The sequence below is a fragment of the Nomia melanderi genome, chromosome 1 (genome assembly GCF_051020985.1).
Source record: "Nomia melanderi isolate GNS246 chromosome 1, iyNomMela1, whole genome shotgun sequence".
In the NCBI taxonomy this organism is placed as follows: Eukaryota; Metazoa; Arthropoda; class Insecta; order Hymenoptera; family Halictidae; genus Nomia; species Nomia melanderi.
Genome location: NC_134999.1, coordinates 35,818,102 through 35,838,201, shown reverse-complemented (window position 1 = coordinate 35,838,201; position 20,100 = coordinate 35,818,102). Strand labels below are relative to the sequence as shown.

Below are 20,100 nucleotides of genomic sequence, written 5' to 3'. Positions count from 1 at the left end.
GTTTACGTTCAACGTCACTGTATCTTCAAAGTTACAAAATATATGTATTTAACACTAGAACTACCGTACCAGTCAAAATGACTGGTTTCAGTTTTCCTGTTTCGCAATTATTGATATCTTCAAAGCATTGAATATTCGAATTGATTTTGAAAATAGTTTCACTTGAAAACTATAATGAATGTTTAAAGAAACCGAAAATAATCTGTTACTACAATATTCATAGCGATTGCGTTTCAATCGTATCAAATGCTCGGTAGTTCTCGTGTTAAATACATATATTTATTCCTATCTCTCGATTACCCAAGATCCACCCTTTCATTATCTATACTATAGTAACATTATAATAATATACGCGTTTCACCTCTATTAACAGGAAAATTGAATATTCCGTTAGAAATGCTGAAAAATATCAATAGAAAAGAACATTTGATCATCGCCACCACCTTTTCATTATCTATACTATAGTAACACTATAATAATATACGAGTTTCACCTCTATTAACGGGAAAATTGAGTATTACGTTAAAAATGTTGAAAAATATCAATAGTAAAGAACATCTGATCATTGTAGTAATTAGTGAATTTACAATATTCTGGCCTTCTTTGATAATTCGCTAACAGTAGCAAAAACAATGAACACCTTTACGTTCTTATATTCCTAACAAGACGACAAACGACGCCAAGAACTACGTAGGCTTTAAACTCCCACGAAAGACGGGTTGCAGTCGACCATTATTATATTAACCATTCCAGCCAGTTACGAACTATAATTTTTACTCGATACTTCCAGCAGTACTTCCCCTGGAAACGTAACGCGGTTTCGCAGGTTATAACAACATTATCGGCGAACGTTTCACGACCGTGCTGTCCCGAGACTTTACGGACTCCCATAACGATTCCTTCGACTGTAAAGCGATTGGCCCAGTTGGGCGACGTCGGATGTCGTCGGCCGGTTCAACGGGAAACGTTCAGCACACACGGAAGCGGTAGAACACAGAGTCCACGCAGCGAGCCCGGTTTTAATATTAACAAGCCCTCGGGATTTTTATTTTCCCCCGGTCTACGTCACCGTCTGCCGTCAATGAAAATTACATCGGCGAGCATCCATATTAATATTTCCATCTCCGGGACGCAATAAATTCCGGCGTGCTCCTCTCGAAAATAATAATCTTCCCGGCATAAATACATCCGAGGCAGCGCGATTCTATTACGTTCGCGCACGCTTTGACAAAAGGGATGGAAACACTCGCGGCAAAAAGCTCGCACGCATCCCCCGTCCCTGTCGCGGGAACGTGATTACTCGAAATTGCGCCCTGTCCGAATCGTGTCCCCGTGAAAATACTCGAGCGCGGGGGTAACAGGTGTCATCGCGCAAACAGAAACAGCTCGGATGACGCGATTAAACGTGACTTCGAGCGGCGATGCGACATCAGGAGCCGGTGACTGCGGTGCGCCTGCCTGACATCGGCAAAACAACGTCTGTCATTTACATATTCCGTCGGAACCGCGGCCAGTGAACCGGCCGGGAATCAATTCCAGCGAAAAATCGGGAACTCTAATGCGCCGCTGCATATTCATGCGGCCCTGCGCGCGGTTGTTAGTTCGCCAGGCGAATTCACCCGCGAAACGCTCCGCTCTAATATCAAGGCATTCACCGTGCGCCTCGACGGCGAACTTCGACCAGTTCGAACGGAAACCGCTCGAGCTTCATCGGCCATTTTGTGAAAAGTTTAATCATCCGAAGCAACGTCGGGTATACATCGGCTACACGTATTCTGCGTGTACATTGTACAAGTATCTCGGGGGATGATCGATTCTCGGGGAAATTCCAGTTCAAACGAGGGATTCCGAGTTCTTTGTTTCGATGCTAGAATTCTATGCGCTTCGGGGGGTTTGGTGTATTCGTTGCTTATTCGGGTATCGGTCAGTAGAACAGGAAGTCGAATAGAGTATTTCGTGTTCGGGAAACGACGGTTGTAATAAATGAAATACTTCGTTCTCGATGAATATTGCATTTCACTTTTCGCTCGGAGATTTGTCTTACAAATTTAAATAATTTTGAATACTGCAGAAATATATGTTCAGGGTTTAATCTGTTTATAATTCAATAATAATGCAAGTGAATGTAATAGATACACCACTTTGCTCACTGTCCGTTTCACCGGGAAACTTGCTGAAACGGAATCCTCTCGAGGTCCAGCGGCGGTTGCGCGAAAGTTTAATCATCCGAAGCAGCGCTGCGGCGTGAAACATTGTACGTATATATCGTGCGAATATCCCGCGGGGTCGACAATGGAGAGATAAATTTTCGTTCAAATGAGGGATCCCGTTTTCTTTGTTTCCAGGCTTGGATTCGACGAATCCCGGGGAACGCAGGCGCTCGAGTTCCGTAATCGCGCGATCGGTATCGTCGAGCACGTCCTTAATTTCGGGGAACTGCCCCGCGACCTCGCCGCAGTTTCATTCGGATATGGGATCCTTAAGACCTTTGCGACCCGGTAGTTGCAATAAGTATCGAGTGTGCCAGATGCGAGGCAGTATCCTTTTGAGAAACGTATCGAGTCATCCGAGGCGACGCAGTTGGCTTCCTCCGGGAATCCGTGGACACAGGACACCTAGCCTAGTCGACTTGTCTCCAAACCGCTGATGAAGTCACACCGGAACTGTCCGTGAAACTCCGGTAATCTCGCTGCGAAGAACTTGCGCGAGTCTCAACGACGTTACTCCGCGTGTACGTGTATCCGAGATTTAGCGATCGCGAGAGCTTAAAACGCGTCACTCAACGTACAAGATGCAGGGTTTCTTAAGTTCCCATTAAACTTCACAGTTTGAGGCTTTTGGGAGGCTCCAACGAAGAGATTTATGCTGCGCTTGCGGAATTATATTTGTCAAGGAGTTTAAAATCGTTTAAATAATTTACTTCATTTTACCAGCGAAAAAGAAAGTTATTAAACTGGTTTCTTACGTTGACTGCCACGAGAATTTCGAGCGTTTCGTTGTAGCAAGGTTTATTTCTTTATAATACAGGAAAATAGTATTAGAAATAATTATTGTTTTGGTATTAGTGCTCATGTTACACTATTATCTAACTTTTCGTGTTTCTGAATTTTTTGATTCAATGGCAATTTTCTTATTGTAATTGTTTTCAAGTCAACGTGTTGTTAGTCAACCGAATAGGGAGATCTACCAGTTTTCATTTAACAATGTATTGCCTTTTACTCTGTTTATTTTTTTTAGTAAGTATTGAAGTGAGATTATTCGTAATCCATCAAATATTCTCGATTTTACAAAAAAAAATTCTTAACCAAATTAATTGAAGGTAATGGAAGAGGTTGTAGTTACAGTTCTTTCTGGCGGTTGCTAACGAACCTCCGACTTTTTTCGAATCCTAAGTAAATAGAGAAGTGAAGCTCGTTTACCTACTTTAGAATTCAGATTCGAAGAAATTCAAATCGCGGATTCTCTCGGGTCGGGCTGCGAGCAATGCTTGATACGTAAGATAGATAGAAATTAGACACGGGAAGTTTCTCCCCGGAATACAAGTCAAGGTCGAGATTTATGGATTCTCCGGCAAGTTTTCAGCCAACGAATTTCGGGGATATCACGCAATTGCTCTGCTCAGCGAACTTTCTCGCGTTGATACTTCGCGCCCTTAACTTGTTCCACCTGGCTGTTCGTTCTACCCGAAGAATCCTTCATTCCGGGGGCGGTCGGGAAGTTAACATGACAGTTGTACTTACCTGTGACGTAACGCCGCTTCTAATGGCTGGTTCCTCGAGTTAATGAGAAACTTCATCGAATCTTTGACAGCGGGAACCCGAAACTTTTCCAATTGGCAATTTCAAATTTCCAAGTTTCACGATCGATCTGCGTCTTCGGCTGCGAGCGGCGGTGCAACGATCCACCGAGGGGAACGGAAGCCGCTGTCGACGCTCGGCTAAAGACGGAGCTGTTAATAAACACCTCCGTTCTACGGAATTCCGGTGCAGTTTATTGCAACTTCCTCCGTGCTTTGTACTTCTCCCGTGTACCTTTCAAAAATTCTTTGAGAAACGACCGTGTTTGGAGATATTGTTCGCTTTCAACCATTGTAGACCTTCGAGCTTGTAAACCCGTTACAAAATACCTGACGGACTAACGTTTATACACTTGTTTATTTATTTTCGTAATTGAATGTTAGAATCAAGTTCACGGTAGAAGGATATCAAAATTACATTGCTGTTTAGTAGTATCATTATTGACAAGAGGAATTTAATTACAGATATAATAGTATTTAATTAACACTTTGCACTCGAGAGGTGATTCTCAGTCACCACTTAACTTGATGCAGTGAAACTATAAAATTTGATATTTAATATTATATTTCCTATAATGCATCATTTTGAGAAATATTCGAATGAAATAACTTTGTTCCTCAATGTACGCGTGATTTCTCGTCGACTTAGTCTCACAAAATATCGATTTTATCACATCAGAAAATGTTTAAATATTTCTAGTGAAAAACATCCGAGTGCAAAGGGTTAATATTTAATATTGAACTGTGTATAATGCATTGGTGTGTGAAATATTGGGGTAAAATAGCTTTGTTTCACAATTTACTTGTGATTTCTTTAATTTCAAAAAATCTCTTCTTTGTCTAGTTAGAAAATGTTAAGTATTCCTAACGAAATACTTCCGAGTGCAAAGGGTTAAAGATACTAAAAGTATTTAAAGTATACCAAGTCATCGACGAAAAGTATACAAATGATTAAACATTATTATTTTCCAGTTACAATCAAAATTCATTTCATAGAACTAAGGAAACATTGAATCTAACCAAATTGTATTACGAAAAACACGTACGAATACCATAAAGTTAATATTTCCGGTGATTAAAGGAGTTAATAATTGGAAATTCCGCGACGTGCTAGTTAAACACAGGTTCCTAACTGGATCCTCGCGATGGAACGCGTGGGAGTAAACGTGTGAGCACAAACCGAGTCAACATATCACTAAAATCTGAGGAAAGGTACACTCGAGCACATCATCGACAGCTCCGAGCGTGTTCCTCTCTCTCTCCGGTCCGGTTCTGCGCGAATATATTCGTAAACCATAAATTTTACCGGAGGAATTCCGAATATCGACGTCGGAATCTAACACGGTAGAGATTGAGCGATGTCTGCGGCAAGGCAATTGCTCGTGCTCCTGAAAACCGCGGTATTGAAATCGATCGGAATCCCATCTATCGAGATAACATGAAATTTTACGTCGGCCGCGGATCGGGCAAACGAACGCGACAGCCTAACCAGCTTCGCCACGACCGCGTCACGGGTATCTCGCCTCTCTGCGAACCTTCGATTTACGTGTCGGTCCAATTTCATCAATCCTTTCCTTTCCCCCATCGGTAAATATGGAATAAGTCGAAGAGAGATGGCCCAGTTTTTGCTAAAAGCAGTATCATATCGCAGATATCATTGACACCTAACAAAAAAGGTTATACTTCTGAAAGTAAACAAAAATAATTACAATATAAGTATATAATTGAATATATAAGAAGAATAATTAATTCGACACCTCTGCAAGATTCGATATATCATTAAAAACAAATGAAAATATAGATATTCGACAATTTTAATGAGATTGGACCATTTCTCACTCAGAATTACCCTAACTCTCCCTGCGAACCTTCGATTTACGTGTCGATCCAATTTCATCAATCCTTTCCCTTCCCCTATCAGTAAATATGGAATAAGTCGAATAAACATGGCCCAGTTTTTGCTAAAAGCACTATCATATCGCAGATATCATTGACACCTACAAAAAAGGTTATACTTCTGAAAGTAAACAAGAACAATCAGAATATAAGTACACAATTGAATATATAATGAGAATAATTAATTAGGCACGTCTGCAAGATTCGATATATCATTAAAAACAAATGAAAATATAGATATTCGACAATTCCAATGAGATCAGGCCATTTCTCAGAATTACCCTAACTTTCCGCGAAACTTCACGGGACGTTTCTCAGTGACGTTCATCAGCGAGAAAGATAAATTCTCATGACTGTTCCATTTCTCTACATTCCCCTGTCATTTGTCACTGTATCCCGACATTGGAAAATTCGCGTCGAACGACGGGAAAAACAGGGGAAATGCTTCCGCGATTGCGGTCATCGGCGAAAGGGCGGCACAGTTGTTTCCCGTTTGATTTCCGTTCAGGAATGGCTCGCCTCGGTGTGGCCATTTTTTTCCCGATGATCGGGACGACGTTGATTCCTGGTTCTACACTGTGGATCCTCCTCCCGCGATCTATAAGGCGTTGATGCGGGACGCTCGTAGATTCCCTGTGGCCGCGTTTCCGTAATCGTATCGCCGCTTCAACTCTACGACCTCGTCCGCCATAGGAGTGACCCGCGGCGGCGGGTGGACGGGGAGCGCGAAGGGTGGGGATAAAGTATGTTGTAAACAGGATCGAATCTGATTGGATAGTTTCGAGCAGTTCAAAGGTACTCGGAGAAAGAGCAGCAGCACTCGAATCTGGAGATACTCCGCCGCTCGGAAATTTGGCAACGTTTATTTTGACGGGAGGAGTGTTTGGAGTATTTCATGGGGAAAGTGGAATCGAGTGTCGAACTTTTAGGTGATAACTTTATATAACTGAAGTACTGCACCGATAGCGGCGCGTGAATTATAGATCGAAATTTTGACGAGATTCGACTGTTAGGCACGTCGATGCGTCATCAGTCCGGTTTCAGTCGCTGAAATTAATTATAAAAGAAATCGGATTTTCTTTAATAAATTCCCTTAAATCCCTGGAAATGTGTATTTCTGTAAATTCTCTGGTTTATTCATAAGTACGTTCCTAAATTTAATCGGTAGATATCTCAAGATCGAAATTAGCTGATATAAATTTATTTTATGAGAAATTCGGAAGTTTAACGCGTTGAACGCAATGGGGGTCACCGGTGACCCCCAAGCACATCGACTTACTACAATTCATTCAATTAAACGATGACTATTCGCAAACATTTCTATATTATAAATAATGCTACCCATTGCGGTAGTTTGATGAACGTGCAATGATAATAATCCAATTCAGTCGAATGATTTAATATTGTATTTTCTCCATTTTGTGTATTTTGCTCTATGAAATCGTGCGGCGTTCAACGTGTTAAAATTGCATACGTACATAATACGAAAAATATATGATATTTCAAACATAATGCCTTTTTAAACATTCGCCAAGGAAAATCATTTCCTAACTGTAACTCTGTTCTCTTCATTCCATCGGTAAACATTTTAGTTCGTACAAGGAACCGCAGTCAAATAATCGATGAGCCACTACCCCATAGAAAACCCGTCCCAACCCGTTGAAATTGATTCTGATTCGCCAATGGCATTGAACACGATCCCGTTGTTAGGAGCAAGAGGGAAAGGGAGATGGGATCGATGATGCGCCACGGTTGAAAGCAATAACGCGTTTCCCGTCAACAGGGGCACGCGAAAGAAGAAGCTTTCCATGCTAGGAATATGATAGTCCAGAGAAAAATTCGCTGGAACGACAGAGGGCCGGCTAAATGGTACCGATTGATAGTGTGCCAAGCGGTATCGGTTGAGCGGCGTCTACTCTGCCTGTGGGAATTCCATTATTCGAGTTATTAGCGAGCGACAAAGGGCTTTAATCCGTCGGCGGTGGCTGGTGTTCGAGTAACCGGATTCGGAAACAATCGCTTGGCAATTAAAAAGAATCCAGCCGGCCTTGTAATGCGTTTAAGACGGCCGGGAAAAAATTCGTTTAACTCGAAGGATATTCTGAAAGCGTCCGAGAGAGAGAGAGAGAGAGAGAGAGAGAGAGAGAGAGGCAGAAGTGGATTACGTGTAACCGATCGTTCAATTTTTCCTTTCGCTTTGACCCGGTTATCTGCTCCTCTTCCTCGTCCTTCGTTAATTGGTCGGAACCGCTGTAATAGAACATATCCAGCACCGTCACGGTGGACGAGCAAAATAGCTTGTAGACTCTTTTCTAGCGACGACTCTTTCATTCCTCTCGCGAAAACGTATAACGGGGCGAGTTCGGAACTCGTTAAAGTCTGCGGCGACTGTCGAGGGAGTCGAACGAGACGGAGATAAACATTTTTCCTTCGAAGCTTCTTTGAATACTATTAACCTCTTGCACTCTAAACATCACTTACTCCATCGGTTGAAATCGCCTCTGGAGACGTAGAAATATAGTAAGTAAACGCGAGAATTTGTTCGACAATGTGGAATCCGATGTTGAATATAGTAAATGATAAGCCTATGTGTTACCTAATGAATATGTGTAACTGAGAGGTTACGAGGGAATATGGAGCTGCTATCGTGGACTGAAAAGGGTGAAATTCGGATGATGATTCCCTAGCGGTACGGATTGTCGAGCAATGATCGCTGACAAAGGGTTAATTAACGATCTTGTCAGTGAACCGACTAGTATCTTGTACTGGCCAGCGATACGGCTCCTTATCAATTGATTGGCGTGTCTAATTCCAGTATTCGCCGAGGATGATCATCAACCGCGCGACAAGCTCCCTTGATCGTATCACTTTGAAGCAGCCCTCGCTGCGGATAACTATCTACACACAGGGTTTACCGGAATTATTACGCTGCACGTATGTCTCTGCGCAACATCAATTTACCTGTCACACGTGCGATCGTTACGACATTCACGCGAAACTCGTAATTCCCGATTCTGGGGAAGATCGTTTGCGTATTAGGGGTTGAACGTCTTGCATCATTGGCCAAGCTCGGATCATCTTCGCTGCGTATGCGGTTTCAATGCGTTTGTTATCCTATGATCATTCGTTTCGCTCGTGAAAAAATTGCAGCCGAATGAAAGGCAAACAGTTGACCGAAGAACTTGATGGGAAAAGTGAGGTTATTAAGTGGAGAATGTTATCAAGCGAGTTACGATTACGTTGCTTCAACCGTTTGCGTGCTGAGCGCTATAGCGCTCTTGTGTTGCGCCAAAATTGCGGCGCGCGGTGCTTCTGTTTATCATCAATTATAATTTTCTTACTGTCTTTCTCAAGAAATAAGTCATAGTAAATTTATTCGAATAAATGTTATTTTTTGATATTTTTTCTATAGTAACACAATATTTGTGATCTCGTTAGATCTCTTTTTAATTTAAACTCTCATTAATATTTTTGCGTGCACAGTATTCACAAAAGTACTGAAATTTTTGGTGAATATCCAGAAAAGTTGTTTAGCATCCAAACGGTTAATGAGTATCTGCTCGATACAAATGGCGTGAAATATTGCGTGATAAAAATAGACTCGAGTTTCACAGTTAATACTTCGCATTTTATGATTTTTTTCGAACGATTTCCCGAGGATATGAAGTTTCCCGATTTATTTTTACGCATTTCATGCATTATACGCGTGCATCTTGAGTATCGAGTATGAAACATTCATGTGAATTCCCGGATATTCGAGACCCATCGATATAACGTGCATCCGACGCGCGACGGTCTCAAATATGATGTTTGCTTGCCTGTTCGATCAACGGGTATAATATAAAGTCGACGACGCGGGAAACAGGCAAACGTATCAATTCGATCGCTCGACCGTTTAATTAGAGCGAACGTTTCTTTCGATTCGGTCCATCGGAGATTCTTCACGGGGGATGGAATTATCACTTCTCTCACACCGGTCGATCGGAAAATCTTTAATCGTTTCCGAGACAATTATTAAACGTCCAGATGAAATCGGGCTGAATCGGATTCGACTGTAATTGACCGTTTGGGAAAAGGTCTGAGTCTGAAGTCTGCAGACGACGTTGCATTTATTCCAGGCGAGTTCCAGCCGATAGACAATTTCGTTGACTTTAATCCACTTGGCGAATAATGCAACAAATAATGTTTAATCCGCCGCTTAAAATGAAATCCAGTTTCCCCTTCGTCTCTATCTTTCTAATTCACTATATGAAAACACTTCCATTTAATACCATAATTTGAACACCATCGAATTAATATCAACAACTTCATCACGGAACTATGCACGTAATGAAATAACTTCGCGCTTAGCACGAGTATCGAATTACAATTCTACCAAGGATTAGTATATAAATTACCAAACAACTATTTAATACTGATCTACTCGAAGCGTCGCTCGGAGATTAGTTCCCGAATAGAATTTCAATCATACACGGAGCTTCCTTCTCAACCGTCGCATTTTCCTCGAATCAACAGTTGTCCCATAATCTTCCCTTAGCCATGGTCAGGCCAAGTCAATGGACTCTCCAGGATCAGTTCCCCCCTCAGAATCCAACGACGCGAGACGAATTAATGGGAGATAATCATTTCAGCGGCATGAATAACAGGCAGCTTTGATTAACGAACCTCTGGAAAAGACGCTGTTACCGCGCGTCGTTAATTAATCAATGGTATCGATTCAATTAGACCCGAGTACGGACATTTATCGTGAAACAGACGCCTGACACGTATCGGAATTGCTCTTTTTCAGGTCAGTAATGCGCTGCTTGGAAACTATCGAGTGCCCGGATAGCTCGAACCTCTTCGGCGAGGCCGCAGTCCGCCGATCAAAGCAGAAACACGCGATCCATCGAGCGGGATCCACGTCGGAAACCAATTTACTCCGTTTCCGTGTTTCGTTTCGCCGGAAGCTGCGCCCGTTACGTCCTCTTAGAACAGACCTCGACGGAATCGGACGCTGAACGCTGATAAACACCGGCTGGTTGTTAGTCGATAAAAACAACCGGAGGTCTCCCGATCTTGGACCGTCCTCCAGGGACACTGAGTGCTTCGCTTTTGCGTTCGATCTTTGTCGCGTATTATTGGAACCTTCGAGGTATCTCCTGGGAAGATTTCGGAGATATTCCCGGATCCTGCGACACTCTAATGGCGTATGCATCAGAGGTTTTCCGCGAGGATCAAGTGCTTGTCTTAAGGGAGACAGGCGATAGAGGTTTTCCGATTTAACGAAATGGCTATGCGATAGATTCTGGAGAATGTCAATTTTGTTACTGACATTTACTATAGAAACTGTTGTTTGTGAAGGAAGAATTAGGGCAGCTTTGTCCTTTGAAGTGATAATTGAAAGATTGTAAAATCCTCGCGAGGTTTGCTGAAATAAGGTTTCATTTTTTACGCAGTCAACGTTTCTATTTGCCAGTAATATCATTAGGAAATTTACGGTGTTCGAAAATAATTGGAGTTCTGTTAATTTGAAACTAGGACTCAGTAATCGCGATTCACTGGGATGGAGAAGAGTTATTACGATAATGTCTTAGAATCTTCATTCGTCATCGAAAGTAATCAGAAAGGTTACAGCAGTAATCGAACGCTACCCTCCGAATAAGAATTGTTGACGCGACAGATGAATTCCGTCGACTCCCGTCGTAATTACTCCCCTGATTATCGGTGAATTTTTCTTCCCGCCTTTGGACGATTCAATTTTAATTTCATCCGCGTCGGGACGGCGGGGCCATTGTAATTAACTGTCACCGCTCGTTACACCTTCCTGTTTCCCGAGACTCGAGACGCACATTTCTCATTTTAACGGGATCTCGACGTGGCCGTTCCACGCGAGAAATTCCTTAAACCGACCACTTCGCTCGACAGGGCTTTCAACACCATAAACGTTCGAGTGTTTCGTTTTCTTACCGATGGCCACCTCCGGCCCGCCGCGAAACCGACGTGGGATCGATACTTATCGAACAACTAACGTCGCCACCCTTTTTCTACCGCTATCCAAGCAATCCGCTCTCACGTACTTCGTCGCGAAATGGACTTTCCCGTGATATTATAAGCTACATCTTCCTATTTCTCGGAGTACTCAGAAATCAACCATTACGATCATCAATACTACCCCGGGCTTCAATAACTGATATAAAATAGAAATTGGAAACTTCAATCGATCGACGAGGTTTCAAATTTTGATTCCCTAATCATCAACCTCGTCGAGAAGACTAAACATTGCCAACTACTAACGTTAAACATAATTCAAGCTTAGTAAGATTAACCCTTTGCACTCCAGAAGTTTTTCACCGGAAATATTCAATACTTTCTAATGAGGTACAGACGACATTTTCTTAGATTGAATTAAGATATCTCACATGCATTGAGGAAGAGAACTATTTTCTTTCAATATTTCGTACATTGACGCATTATACAAAGTTTACAGTTTTGCTGTGTCAAACCATTTGCTAACTTAGAAGCGTCTATGGAGTGTAAAGGGTTAAAAGAGAATTCAAATTATACTGATCGATCCTATCAAGACTTTAAGAGAAGAACGAAGATATTCAAAGCAAACATACGCAGGACTTCCTCTCATAAATCGCAACAATTACGAATTTGAACACCGTAACTTACCGGAGATATAGGAATAAATTATCCTGCAGAATATCTCCGGCCAGCAAGAAAGGACGCCGAAGTTTTTCTAGCCAGCAGATTCAAACGACCAGCTTTCATAAAACTCGGAATAATCCTTTGTTTAACATGCAAGTCTCTCGTCCCTTGCTCAAACCTGCCCGGCAAAATCTCAAAGTCAAAGTTGGTCTTTTGTCGGCCGGTAGATCCCGGCGGAATGATCAATTTCATCAAGACGCGGCCGCGGGGACAAGCCGCAGTTCCCTCGTCGAGACGCATTGTCGTCATTTAGCGTGATACACAAGCCAAAGGCTCGGCTCTTTAATTTTCCAACAGGGGAGGGACTCGGCTCGACTTCCGACGAGATCGGCATCGAGTTATCGTGAGCTTACCGACGTAAGTCTCGGATGTAATAATGTCGAAGCCATTTCGTACTTCTATAATCCAAGAGTCACCGGGGAGCTGGCCCGCGCGGCGCGGCCGCCATCTTGATCGCGGACAAAACGAAAATGGCAACCGTCGCGTCGTTAATTCGAGAAAAGTGGAGAAGCAGTCGGAGATCCGTTGCCCGCTGGATGAATGCAATTAAGGTAAATTAATTGTTTTCTCGGATGTTGCGAGCAATTGTTTACCTTCAACGGACCCCGGGCTGATCCTGATAATTAGCGGGGATATTACAAGTAGAGCGGTCGGACGGAATTAAACGAGATAAAACGTTCGCCGCGTTGATCCTTTGTCCGCCCTCTTTTTCCCCGACTTCCGGGAGTCCCGTAATCCTCCGTGGCGTCCGTCCGGCTTCAAATAATACCATCCTACCGAAGATTTATTCAGCTGAATTTCAATCGGCGCTTGTCAATTTACTTTGAAGTGATGTATTATTGCGTGTAATGCCGACAATCGAATAATTCTCTTGCACGAGCGCCGAAAGTAGTCAATCAAAATGAAGGACGCGCGTTTCAACGAAGCTTCGAATGACTAGAGAAAAGTCTACATGTAGATCATTTCAGATAAATGAGAAACAGTTCGACCAGTTCAACTTCTGCTTTGTTGCGAATGAGTAATTCAATTATTCGAATAACAAGAGATCGATACGTGCTTCTCTTTTTTCTATTTAACACTTCGATAAACGATTCAGTGTTTCATATACAAAATTTCCAGAAATTACAAAACTGTCGTTCCAGATACTCGGAACGTTAATACCCAATATCGAGTAACAATAATTGAGAATTCAACAATGAGAAGAAACAGTTCGACCAGTTCATCTTCTGCTTTATTGCGAATGAGTAATTCAATTATTCGAATAACAAGAGATTGTTACATGCTTCTCTTTTTTTCTATTTAACACTTCGATAAACGATTCAGTGTTTCATATATAAAATTTCCAGAAATGACAAAAACCGTCGTTCAATATACTCGGAACGTTAATACCCAATATCGAGTAACAATAATTTCCGTCGACACTTTCCACCGAAATGTTCCCCATTGAATTAATCAAACAACCGCAGGGAGCAAATATGGACCGCTCTCGTAAATTCCCGTGTGGCCGGGACGAAAATCGGATCCGAGTCCGGATGGACGACAGCGCAGGACACGATTCGACGTTGTTTTACCTGTCGTCGACGGACAAGATTCGAAGGCGGCGCGCGCGAGCGTCGAACAATGCCCGAGTCTACAAAGGGTGTCGGCCCAAGGCTCTCGCGGGCGATATTAAATTACTCGCATAAAATCATTTAGGCTCCTGTGAAATAGAACGCGCCCTTTCAATTCGATTTTATCCGAACACCGACGCCTCTCTGTTTCGAATCTCCGATGGGAAACGAGCGACGTCTAAAACCCTTCAAGTTCTATCGCTTCGACAAGAATCGCCGCGCACTCGTTCCCCGGCGGGAAACTCGCAGCATTCGGGAAACGTCGGCGATGATCAAAAGGCTTGTAAATATCTGGCGAGCTTTGATATTCCAGGCGTCGCTGATGCCCTGAACTCCGTACGTGTAATATTTTCGGGGAAAATCGCGAAATTAAAATGGGCTGCCGACGGTGACTCTCGATATTCGACTGCCGGTGCTCTCGCGTATTTTCGCCTTTAGTAACTCTAGATCACTAAATTACATTCTTTTGTGCAATATTTCCGTACTCGTATCGCAATTACAAAAGACAAGCTTGAGCACTTCTTCAAATGAACGACAGATAATGGTGAATCTATTAGGCTACGTGATAAAATGTACAATCAATGACAAAAGATTGAGATAGTATGAAAATTTCGGCATTCTCATACTGCTGGAGTTAAATACTGAAACTATCAGCTCGAAAGTTTTGCGATTATTTACGTACGGATCCCTGGTTTCGACAATTCGACAATTGTTCTCGAAATGGTAAGAAACACCGGAGATAAGTTTTCCCGTGGATTTCCGAGGAATCTCTCTTTGACCGGCGACAAACGCGGAATTACCAGGCGCGGAGTAAATCGGCGACTGTAGATATTGTTGTCAATCAGCGCGACGCGAACCGCGCTAATAAATAGCTGCATTCCGCGCTCCCGGCGCACTTAATTGCGAAATATCGAAAGTGCACAGGCTCGAGGCGACGTCGTTCCAAGGCGCCGGCGACTTAATTAGGCACAGAGACGCTGCGCTTCGAAATGTTTCATTAGAGACTGTTCGACACCAGACGTTTCGTATCTCAGACAGAATAGCGGGATGCTTCGCGCGTATCGAATATGCGAAGTATTACCAGGTAGCTCGCAATTCGTTAGCCGCGCCGAGTTCCGGCGTCATTTGCAGCCTTCGCCCCGTGTTTTTTCAACGAACCTTAACTCGAATAACGCTCCGCGCAACTATTCATACGTTTTTTCAAACATTTTTTTAAATAAAGAATTAATAAAGAGATCCACCAAAAACACAGCAGTAACACGAAAATGAAATAAACGTGAACAACTTCGTCGCAGTAACAATTTTTCATCGAAAAAATAATGGTAATAACTCGAGCACTTTCGACGACGCGTGTTTTTGACGTTCGTCGATTTCCGCGAAAAATTGGAGACTCGATAATATTAACACATATATGCGGTGGAGTCTGAACAACGTTGACAACCGCGAAAAGATTAATGCGTATCGTTAGAAGCGGAAAAACGGATATCCCGGGGCGAAGGGCTCCGGGAACAGTTCAAAGGCTGCGTAAATGCATCTGCCGAGACATGTGCGCGCATCCGTCGTCCCGAAACCACGATGGAACACAGAAAATTATTTTCGCGGAGCGCCGGGGGCCATGAAATTTCCATTTCGTTAAACCTTTACGGTCGTTAATGTCACTGCGAGCGTGTTAACGAGTACCGGGGAGCCATTGAGAGGGTTACAACTTTTCTGTGAGTGAAAATGACAGGGCGTCGAGTGCACCGTTTTCCGGGAAACTTGGGGCATTGGATGTTGGCGGGCACGTTTGGCCAGCCAACTGCAGTCGACTGATACCGAATATATTACGTCTCGATACAGCGTGTCGCCTTCGTTACGACGGCCGCGCTTTGATCTCCGAGTTTCCGTGAAACTATCGAGCGTCCCGTCAATGCCCCCTTTTTTCGTACCGGCCGGGCGAATTAATCGAGCGATCGTCGGATCCGGTCGTTCATCAAACCGAAGGCGTCCATTCAAGAAAGTTTCCCACCGAATTTTCTTTCAGCCGAATCGAACCCAGTTCGTCGGAATAGATTACCGTCGCAATTCGTTACTTCGCGAGCGAGCCAGGGAACGAGCGACACGCGACGTCTAATCAAACATCGGCCGATCGGCGCGGTTGCTGATTTGCATTCGCAAAATCAACACGCATTTTTAATTATTGATTTATGTAGGAATCCTAGTGGCTTCGCGTCTACGCGCGATTAATTTGAATGTATCGGCCGTGATTCGAACACTGTGTTTATCGTGCGCGGTGATGTAAATGATGCATAGCGCAGATAGAGACATTAATGTACATGTATGTGATAACAGCGATGTAAGTAAGCGATAGCGATGCAAATACCGCGTTTACCGCGTGCAGTGTTCATCGTGCATACGAATTGCAACGTTCCTGCAAGATAACTTTGACGCTAGAACCACCGAGCATTTAATACGATTAATATGCAGTTCCTATGAAAATTTTAAGAATAGATTATTTTCAGTTTCTTCAGACATTCGTTATAGTACTCAAATGAAACTATTTGTTTTCAAAATCATTTCGAACATTCAATGAAGATATCAATAATTTCTAAACAAAAGAATCGAAACCAGTCATTTTGACTGGTACGGTAGTTCTAGTGTTAAACTACCACTAGCATTGGCTATTTCAATTTTTGAAGAGCAGGGCGGTGTAGAATATTGCAAAAGCAAAATGTTAAAATTTATTTAAAAGGTATACACGAAGTTTCGTTTCAATTCGTTACATACAATAAAGATATATTGAAGCTTATTCAGATTGTTTCACTTTCATATTTAACCCTACAACCACCGAGCATTTAATACGATTAATATGCAATTCCTATAAAAATTGTAACAATAGATTATCTTCAGTTTCTTCAGAGATTCACTATAGTACTCAAATGAAACTATTTGTTTTCAAAATCATTTCGAGTATTCAATGCTTCGAAGATATCAATAATTGCTAAACAAAACAATCGAAACCAGTCATTTTGATACGGCAGTTCTAGTGTTAAACAATTTTGTCGTGGCGAATGGGAAATGTTATCACTGATCTGAGATATTTCAAATCACTCGAGAAACTTAAATTACTTCATTGTCTAAGAAGTTTTAGTATTCTTCGGTATTTTCTTGGAACATCAATTTTTATTCAAAGGGCTCCAGAAATTTTACGTTCCTGCTGCGGCCCATTATAATAGAGGAATTCGATCAAAGAATCGCCGTTGAAGGGGACGTCGTAAGAATTAATTGGAAAAGAACTCGCAACGAAGTTCCATCTCTTTTGCATGAGACAGTTCGGAGTAGCGGGATGTTTTTATTAGTAAGCAGGACTTGCAGAGCTTGCGAGCTGCGAATTAATATTAGCCGAGTGTTCGTTATTCCACGGATTTCAGGATGCTTACGCTGCAAACTGGAAAATTCTTTTGCGGCGTGTCTGACAACGTCGGAATAGTAACTTTTTTCCTCTGCTCTGCTTTCTACCTCGTCGATGAGCGGACAGAGACGTGTTTCGCCTTCAATTATCGCGAAGAAAGGCCGTTCGTGTTCGTTCGCTCCTCCCATTCTTTTCAACCTCAACGGTTTACCTAGCCGCGATTGATCCGAAAACAGATATTTCAATCGGACACAGCTTAATCAACTTCTCAACACCGTTCGCAATTATATTCGTGAACAAAAAACTCAATTCAGGCGATGCAACTTGAGAATACGCTCTTAAACGCCATTGAACGTTAATATTTCAATCGGAGATCTCTTCATTTACTTCTCAATTCATTAATTACAATCGTTACATCCGCGAGCCGAGTAATCATATCGAATACCGTAATTTCAGACTATCTTTTCCATTCATTTCCTTAAGAGGAAACTATCGAGCTTCTTATCAATACAACTCGCTTATCGAGAGGCCTATTAAAAACTTCCGGTTGAAGCGTTAATAGGCACGCGTCGAACCGCTCGTATTACGTTATGCATAATAGATCTAAAATTAATTATCCACTTCACACAATTTGCCTACAACTTAGTCTCGAGTTAGTTGCAATTAGTATAATTATTCGAAGACGATATCAAATATTCTTGAGATAATATTGCTCCTTGGCTTCCAGGGATATTATGATTATCTCGAACGCAGCACGTTTCATTTCAATCCATTACACAATCTTCATTTCAAACACATCGACAACCTACTATCCCCATTGTTTCCTAGAAAAACGGATACCCGCCTTCACAAAGGACGTACGCGTATATTTTATTCATCGAACGTTCATGCAACGAACGTACAACATACAATAGCAGGGAACTGCTCCAATAAATTCCATTGCTCGCATTACAATGCGCTCCGCAGTTTAACATTTACATTGCTCTCGAAACTTAATCACTCCGTTTTTCCATATCTCTGTTCTTATTTCCACGTCCGTCTCGCGATTCAATTTAACAGAATCACATATTCCTGCTGTTTAAGGTCTCCCTCGCCGTTCGAGGGGGCAGCGACAAAGGTTTAAACGAATTACCAGCGAGCTGCACGCTCGGTTGTCGCGGCGGACGTGTAACCGACGCGGGACTCGTGGCTGAGCAATTAAAAGCACGGTAATTCATGGCCCGCGGGAGCGTTCCCGTCGCGGTTGACAATCACGGAAACGTCGGGAACAGCGCGGCAAGACGTTCAACGGGGAAATCGCGCTGGCACGACGGTGTTTTACGATTTCACGTCGGCGCGCGGCGCGATGCGATGTCACGGGACCGCGCGAATTACCCATCCCCCCGCGTTATCCGTGAAATCGACCCCATTCGTCCGGCTGAAACACTCCGCGCGAAAAACTGTATCACGCCCGTGACACCAACGAAGTGGCTTCGTGCCGGAGATCCTTCACGTCGCCCGAATATCTTGATCCGTTTCATTCCGGGAGACGACTCGCCGCTGCGTTCGCCCTTCTCGTTACTCGTTACCGATAAGACAGATAATTAACCGGTTTCAGACCCTTGCAGCTTCAAAGCTGGATTAACGATTAAACGCTTAGGAGCGAGGTTATTAATGTAAGCATCAAAGGGTACGAGATCAAAGAATTGGATTATTCTTAACAGTTTCCTGCGTTTCGAGAGGATACAAGGTATACAGCGAAATAATTGGATCCATTTTTACCGAGCTGGAAAACGTATTGGAAGATGGAATATTAAAGAGTTGGATCCATTTCAATTTTGCTTCGGGAATATTGTGGAACAGAATTGAAGAAAGTCGGTGTCGCTTTCCTTTGAAATATTTGACTCCATTGAGCTCTGCTTAAAAATGTATTAAGAGATTCGGAATGGAACGGTTGACTCCATTTTCCTTCGCTCGAACATTTATTAAGAGATTGGAACTGAAATAATTGAATCGATTTGAACTCCGTCGTAAAAGGATATGGGAGGTATAAAATGAAATAGCTGCGTCCATTTTGACTCACCTTTTCGACGACTTCGTACGACATCTAAGCTTCCGACAGTGAAACGGTTAATTCGATGGGATGATACGTCACCGAGATCGATTGTCAACGAATGAAAAGCTCGCACGCGTGTTTACTGTTCCGGTGTTTATCGGAGGCGGGCAACGCGCGCGAATTGCTCGCGAAAACAGATGCCCGCCGCAAATGAGCGCGATGTTAATTTAAGGCGGTATTACCAGTGCCGCGGTCATGCGTAGGCGGATCGAGTGCATTAATGTTTAAAATTAGAAAACCACTTGTAGTATCGCAAATAGCACGTCCAAAGGCGCGAGGAATGTTTGCCTATCAATTATTCGTCGGTTCTCACTGTTCCGGCCGCGAAATTTATTGCGTTCTATTTTTACATTTTGCCACTGTGTCTTTTTTCCTCGCTCGCGACTGTTCCGCGACAGTATTCCTTTTCCATTAACCCCCTTTTATCAAATAAAAGTTAACTCCGTGTCAACTGCAACGCTGCAATAGAAGCGAACGAAAAATATTGTTACTAGCTTCCCGAAAATTGAAAACGCTTTGTCACCACGCTGCCAGCGTTGTCGAAAATCCATCTCGAATGGTCTATCCCATTTTTCTATTACTCTGGAAACTGTTATTCTACAAACTTCGTTAAACGTCT

The 20,100-nt window shown here is 42.8% G+C and overlaps 1 protein-coding gene across 2 annotated transcripts in view; it reads right to left on the bottom strand.

Moving 5' to 3' along the window:
- Positions 1 to 20,100, bottom strand: part of LOC116432725 (neuropeptide CCHamide-2 receptor) — a 37,213-nt gene that overhangs the window by 16,124 nt on the left and 989 nt on the right. Inside the window, exon 2 of one of the 2 annotated variants that reach the window (XM_076372463.1) lies at positions 19,449 to 19,940. The exons of the other annotated variant lie outside the window; for it this stretch is intronic. Coding sequence (XP_076228578.1) covers positions 19,449 to 19,472 — 24 coding nt within the window. The 5' untranslated portion in view covers positions 19,473 to 19,940. The remainder of the gene's footprint in view (positions 1 to 19,448; positions 19,941 to 20,100) is intronic. 2 annotated transcript variants of the gene reach the window in all.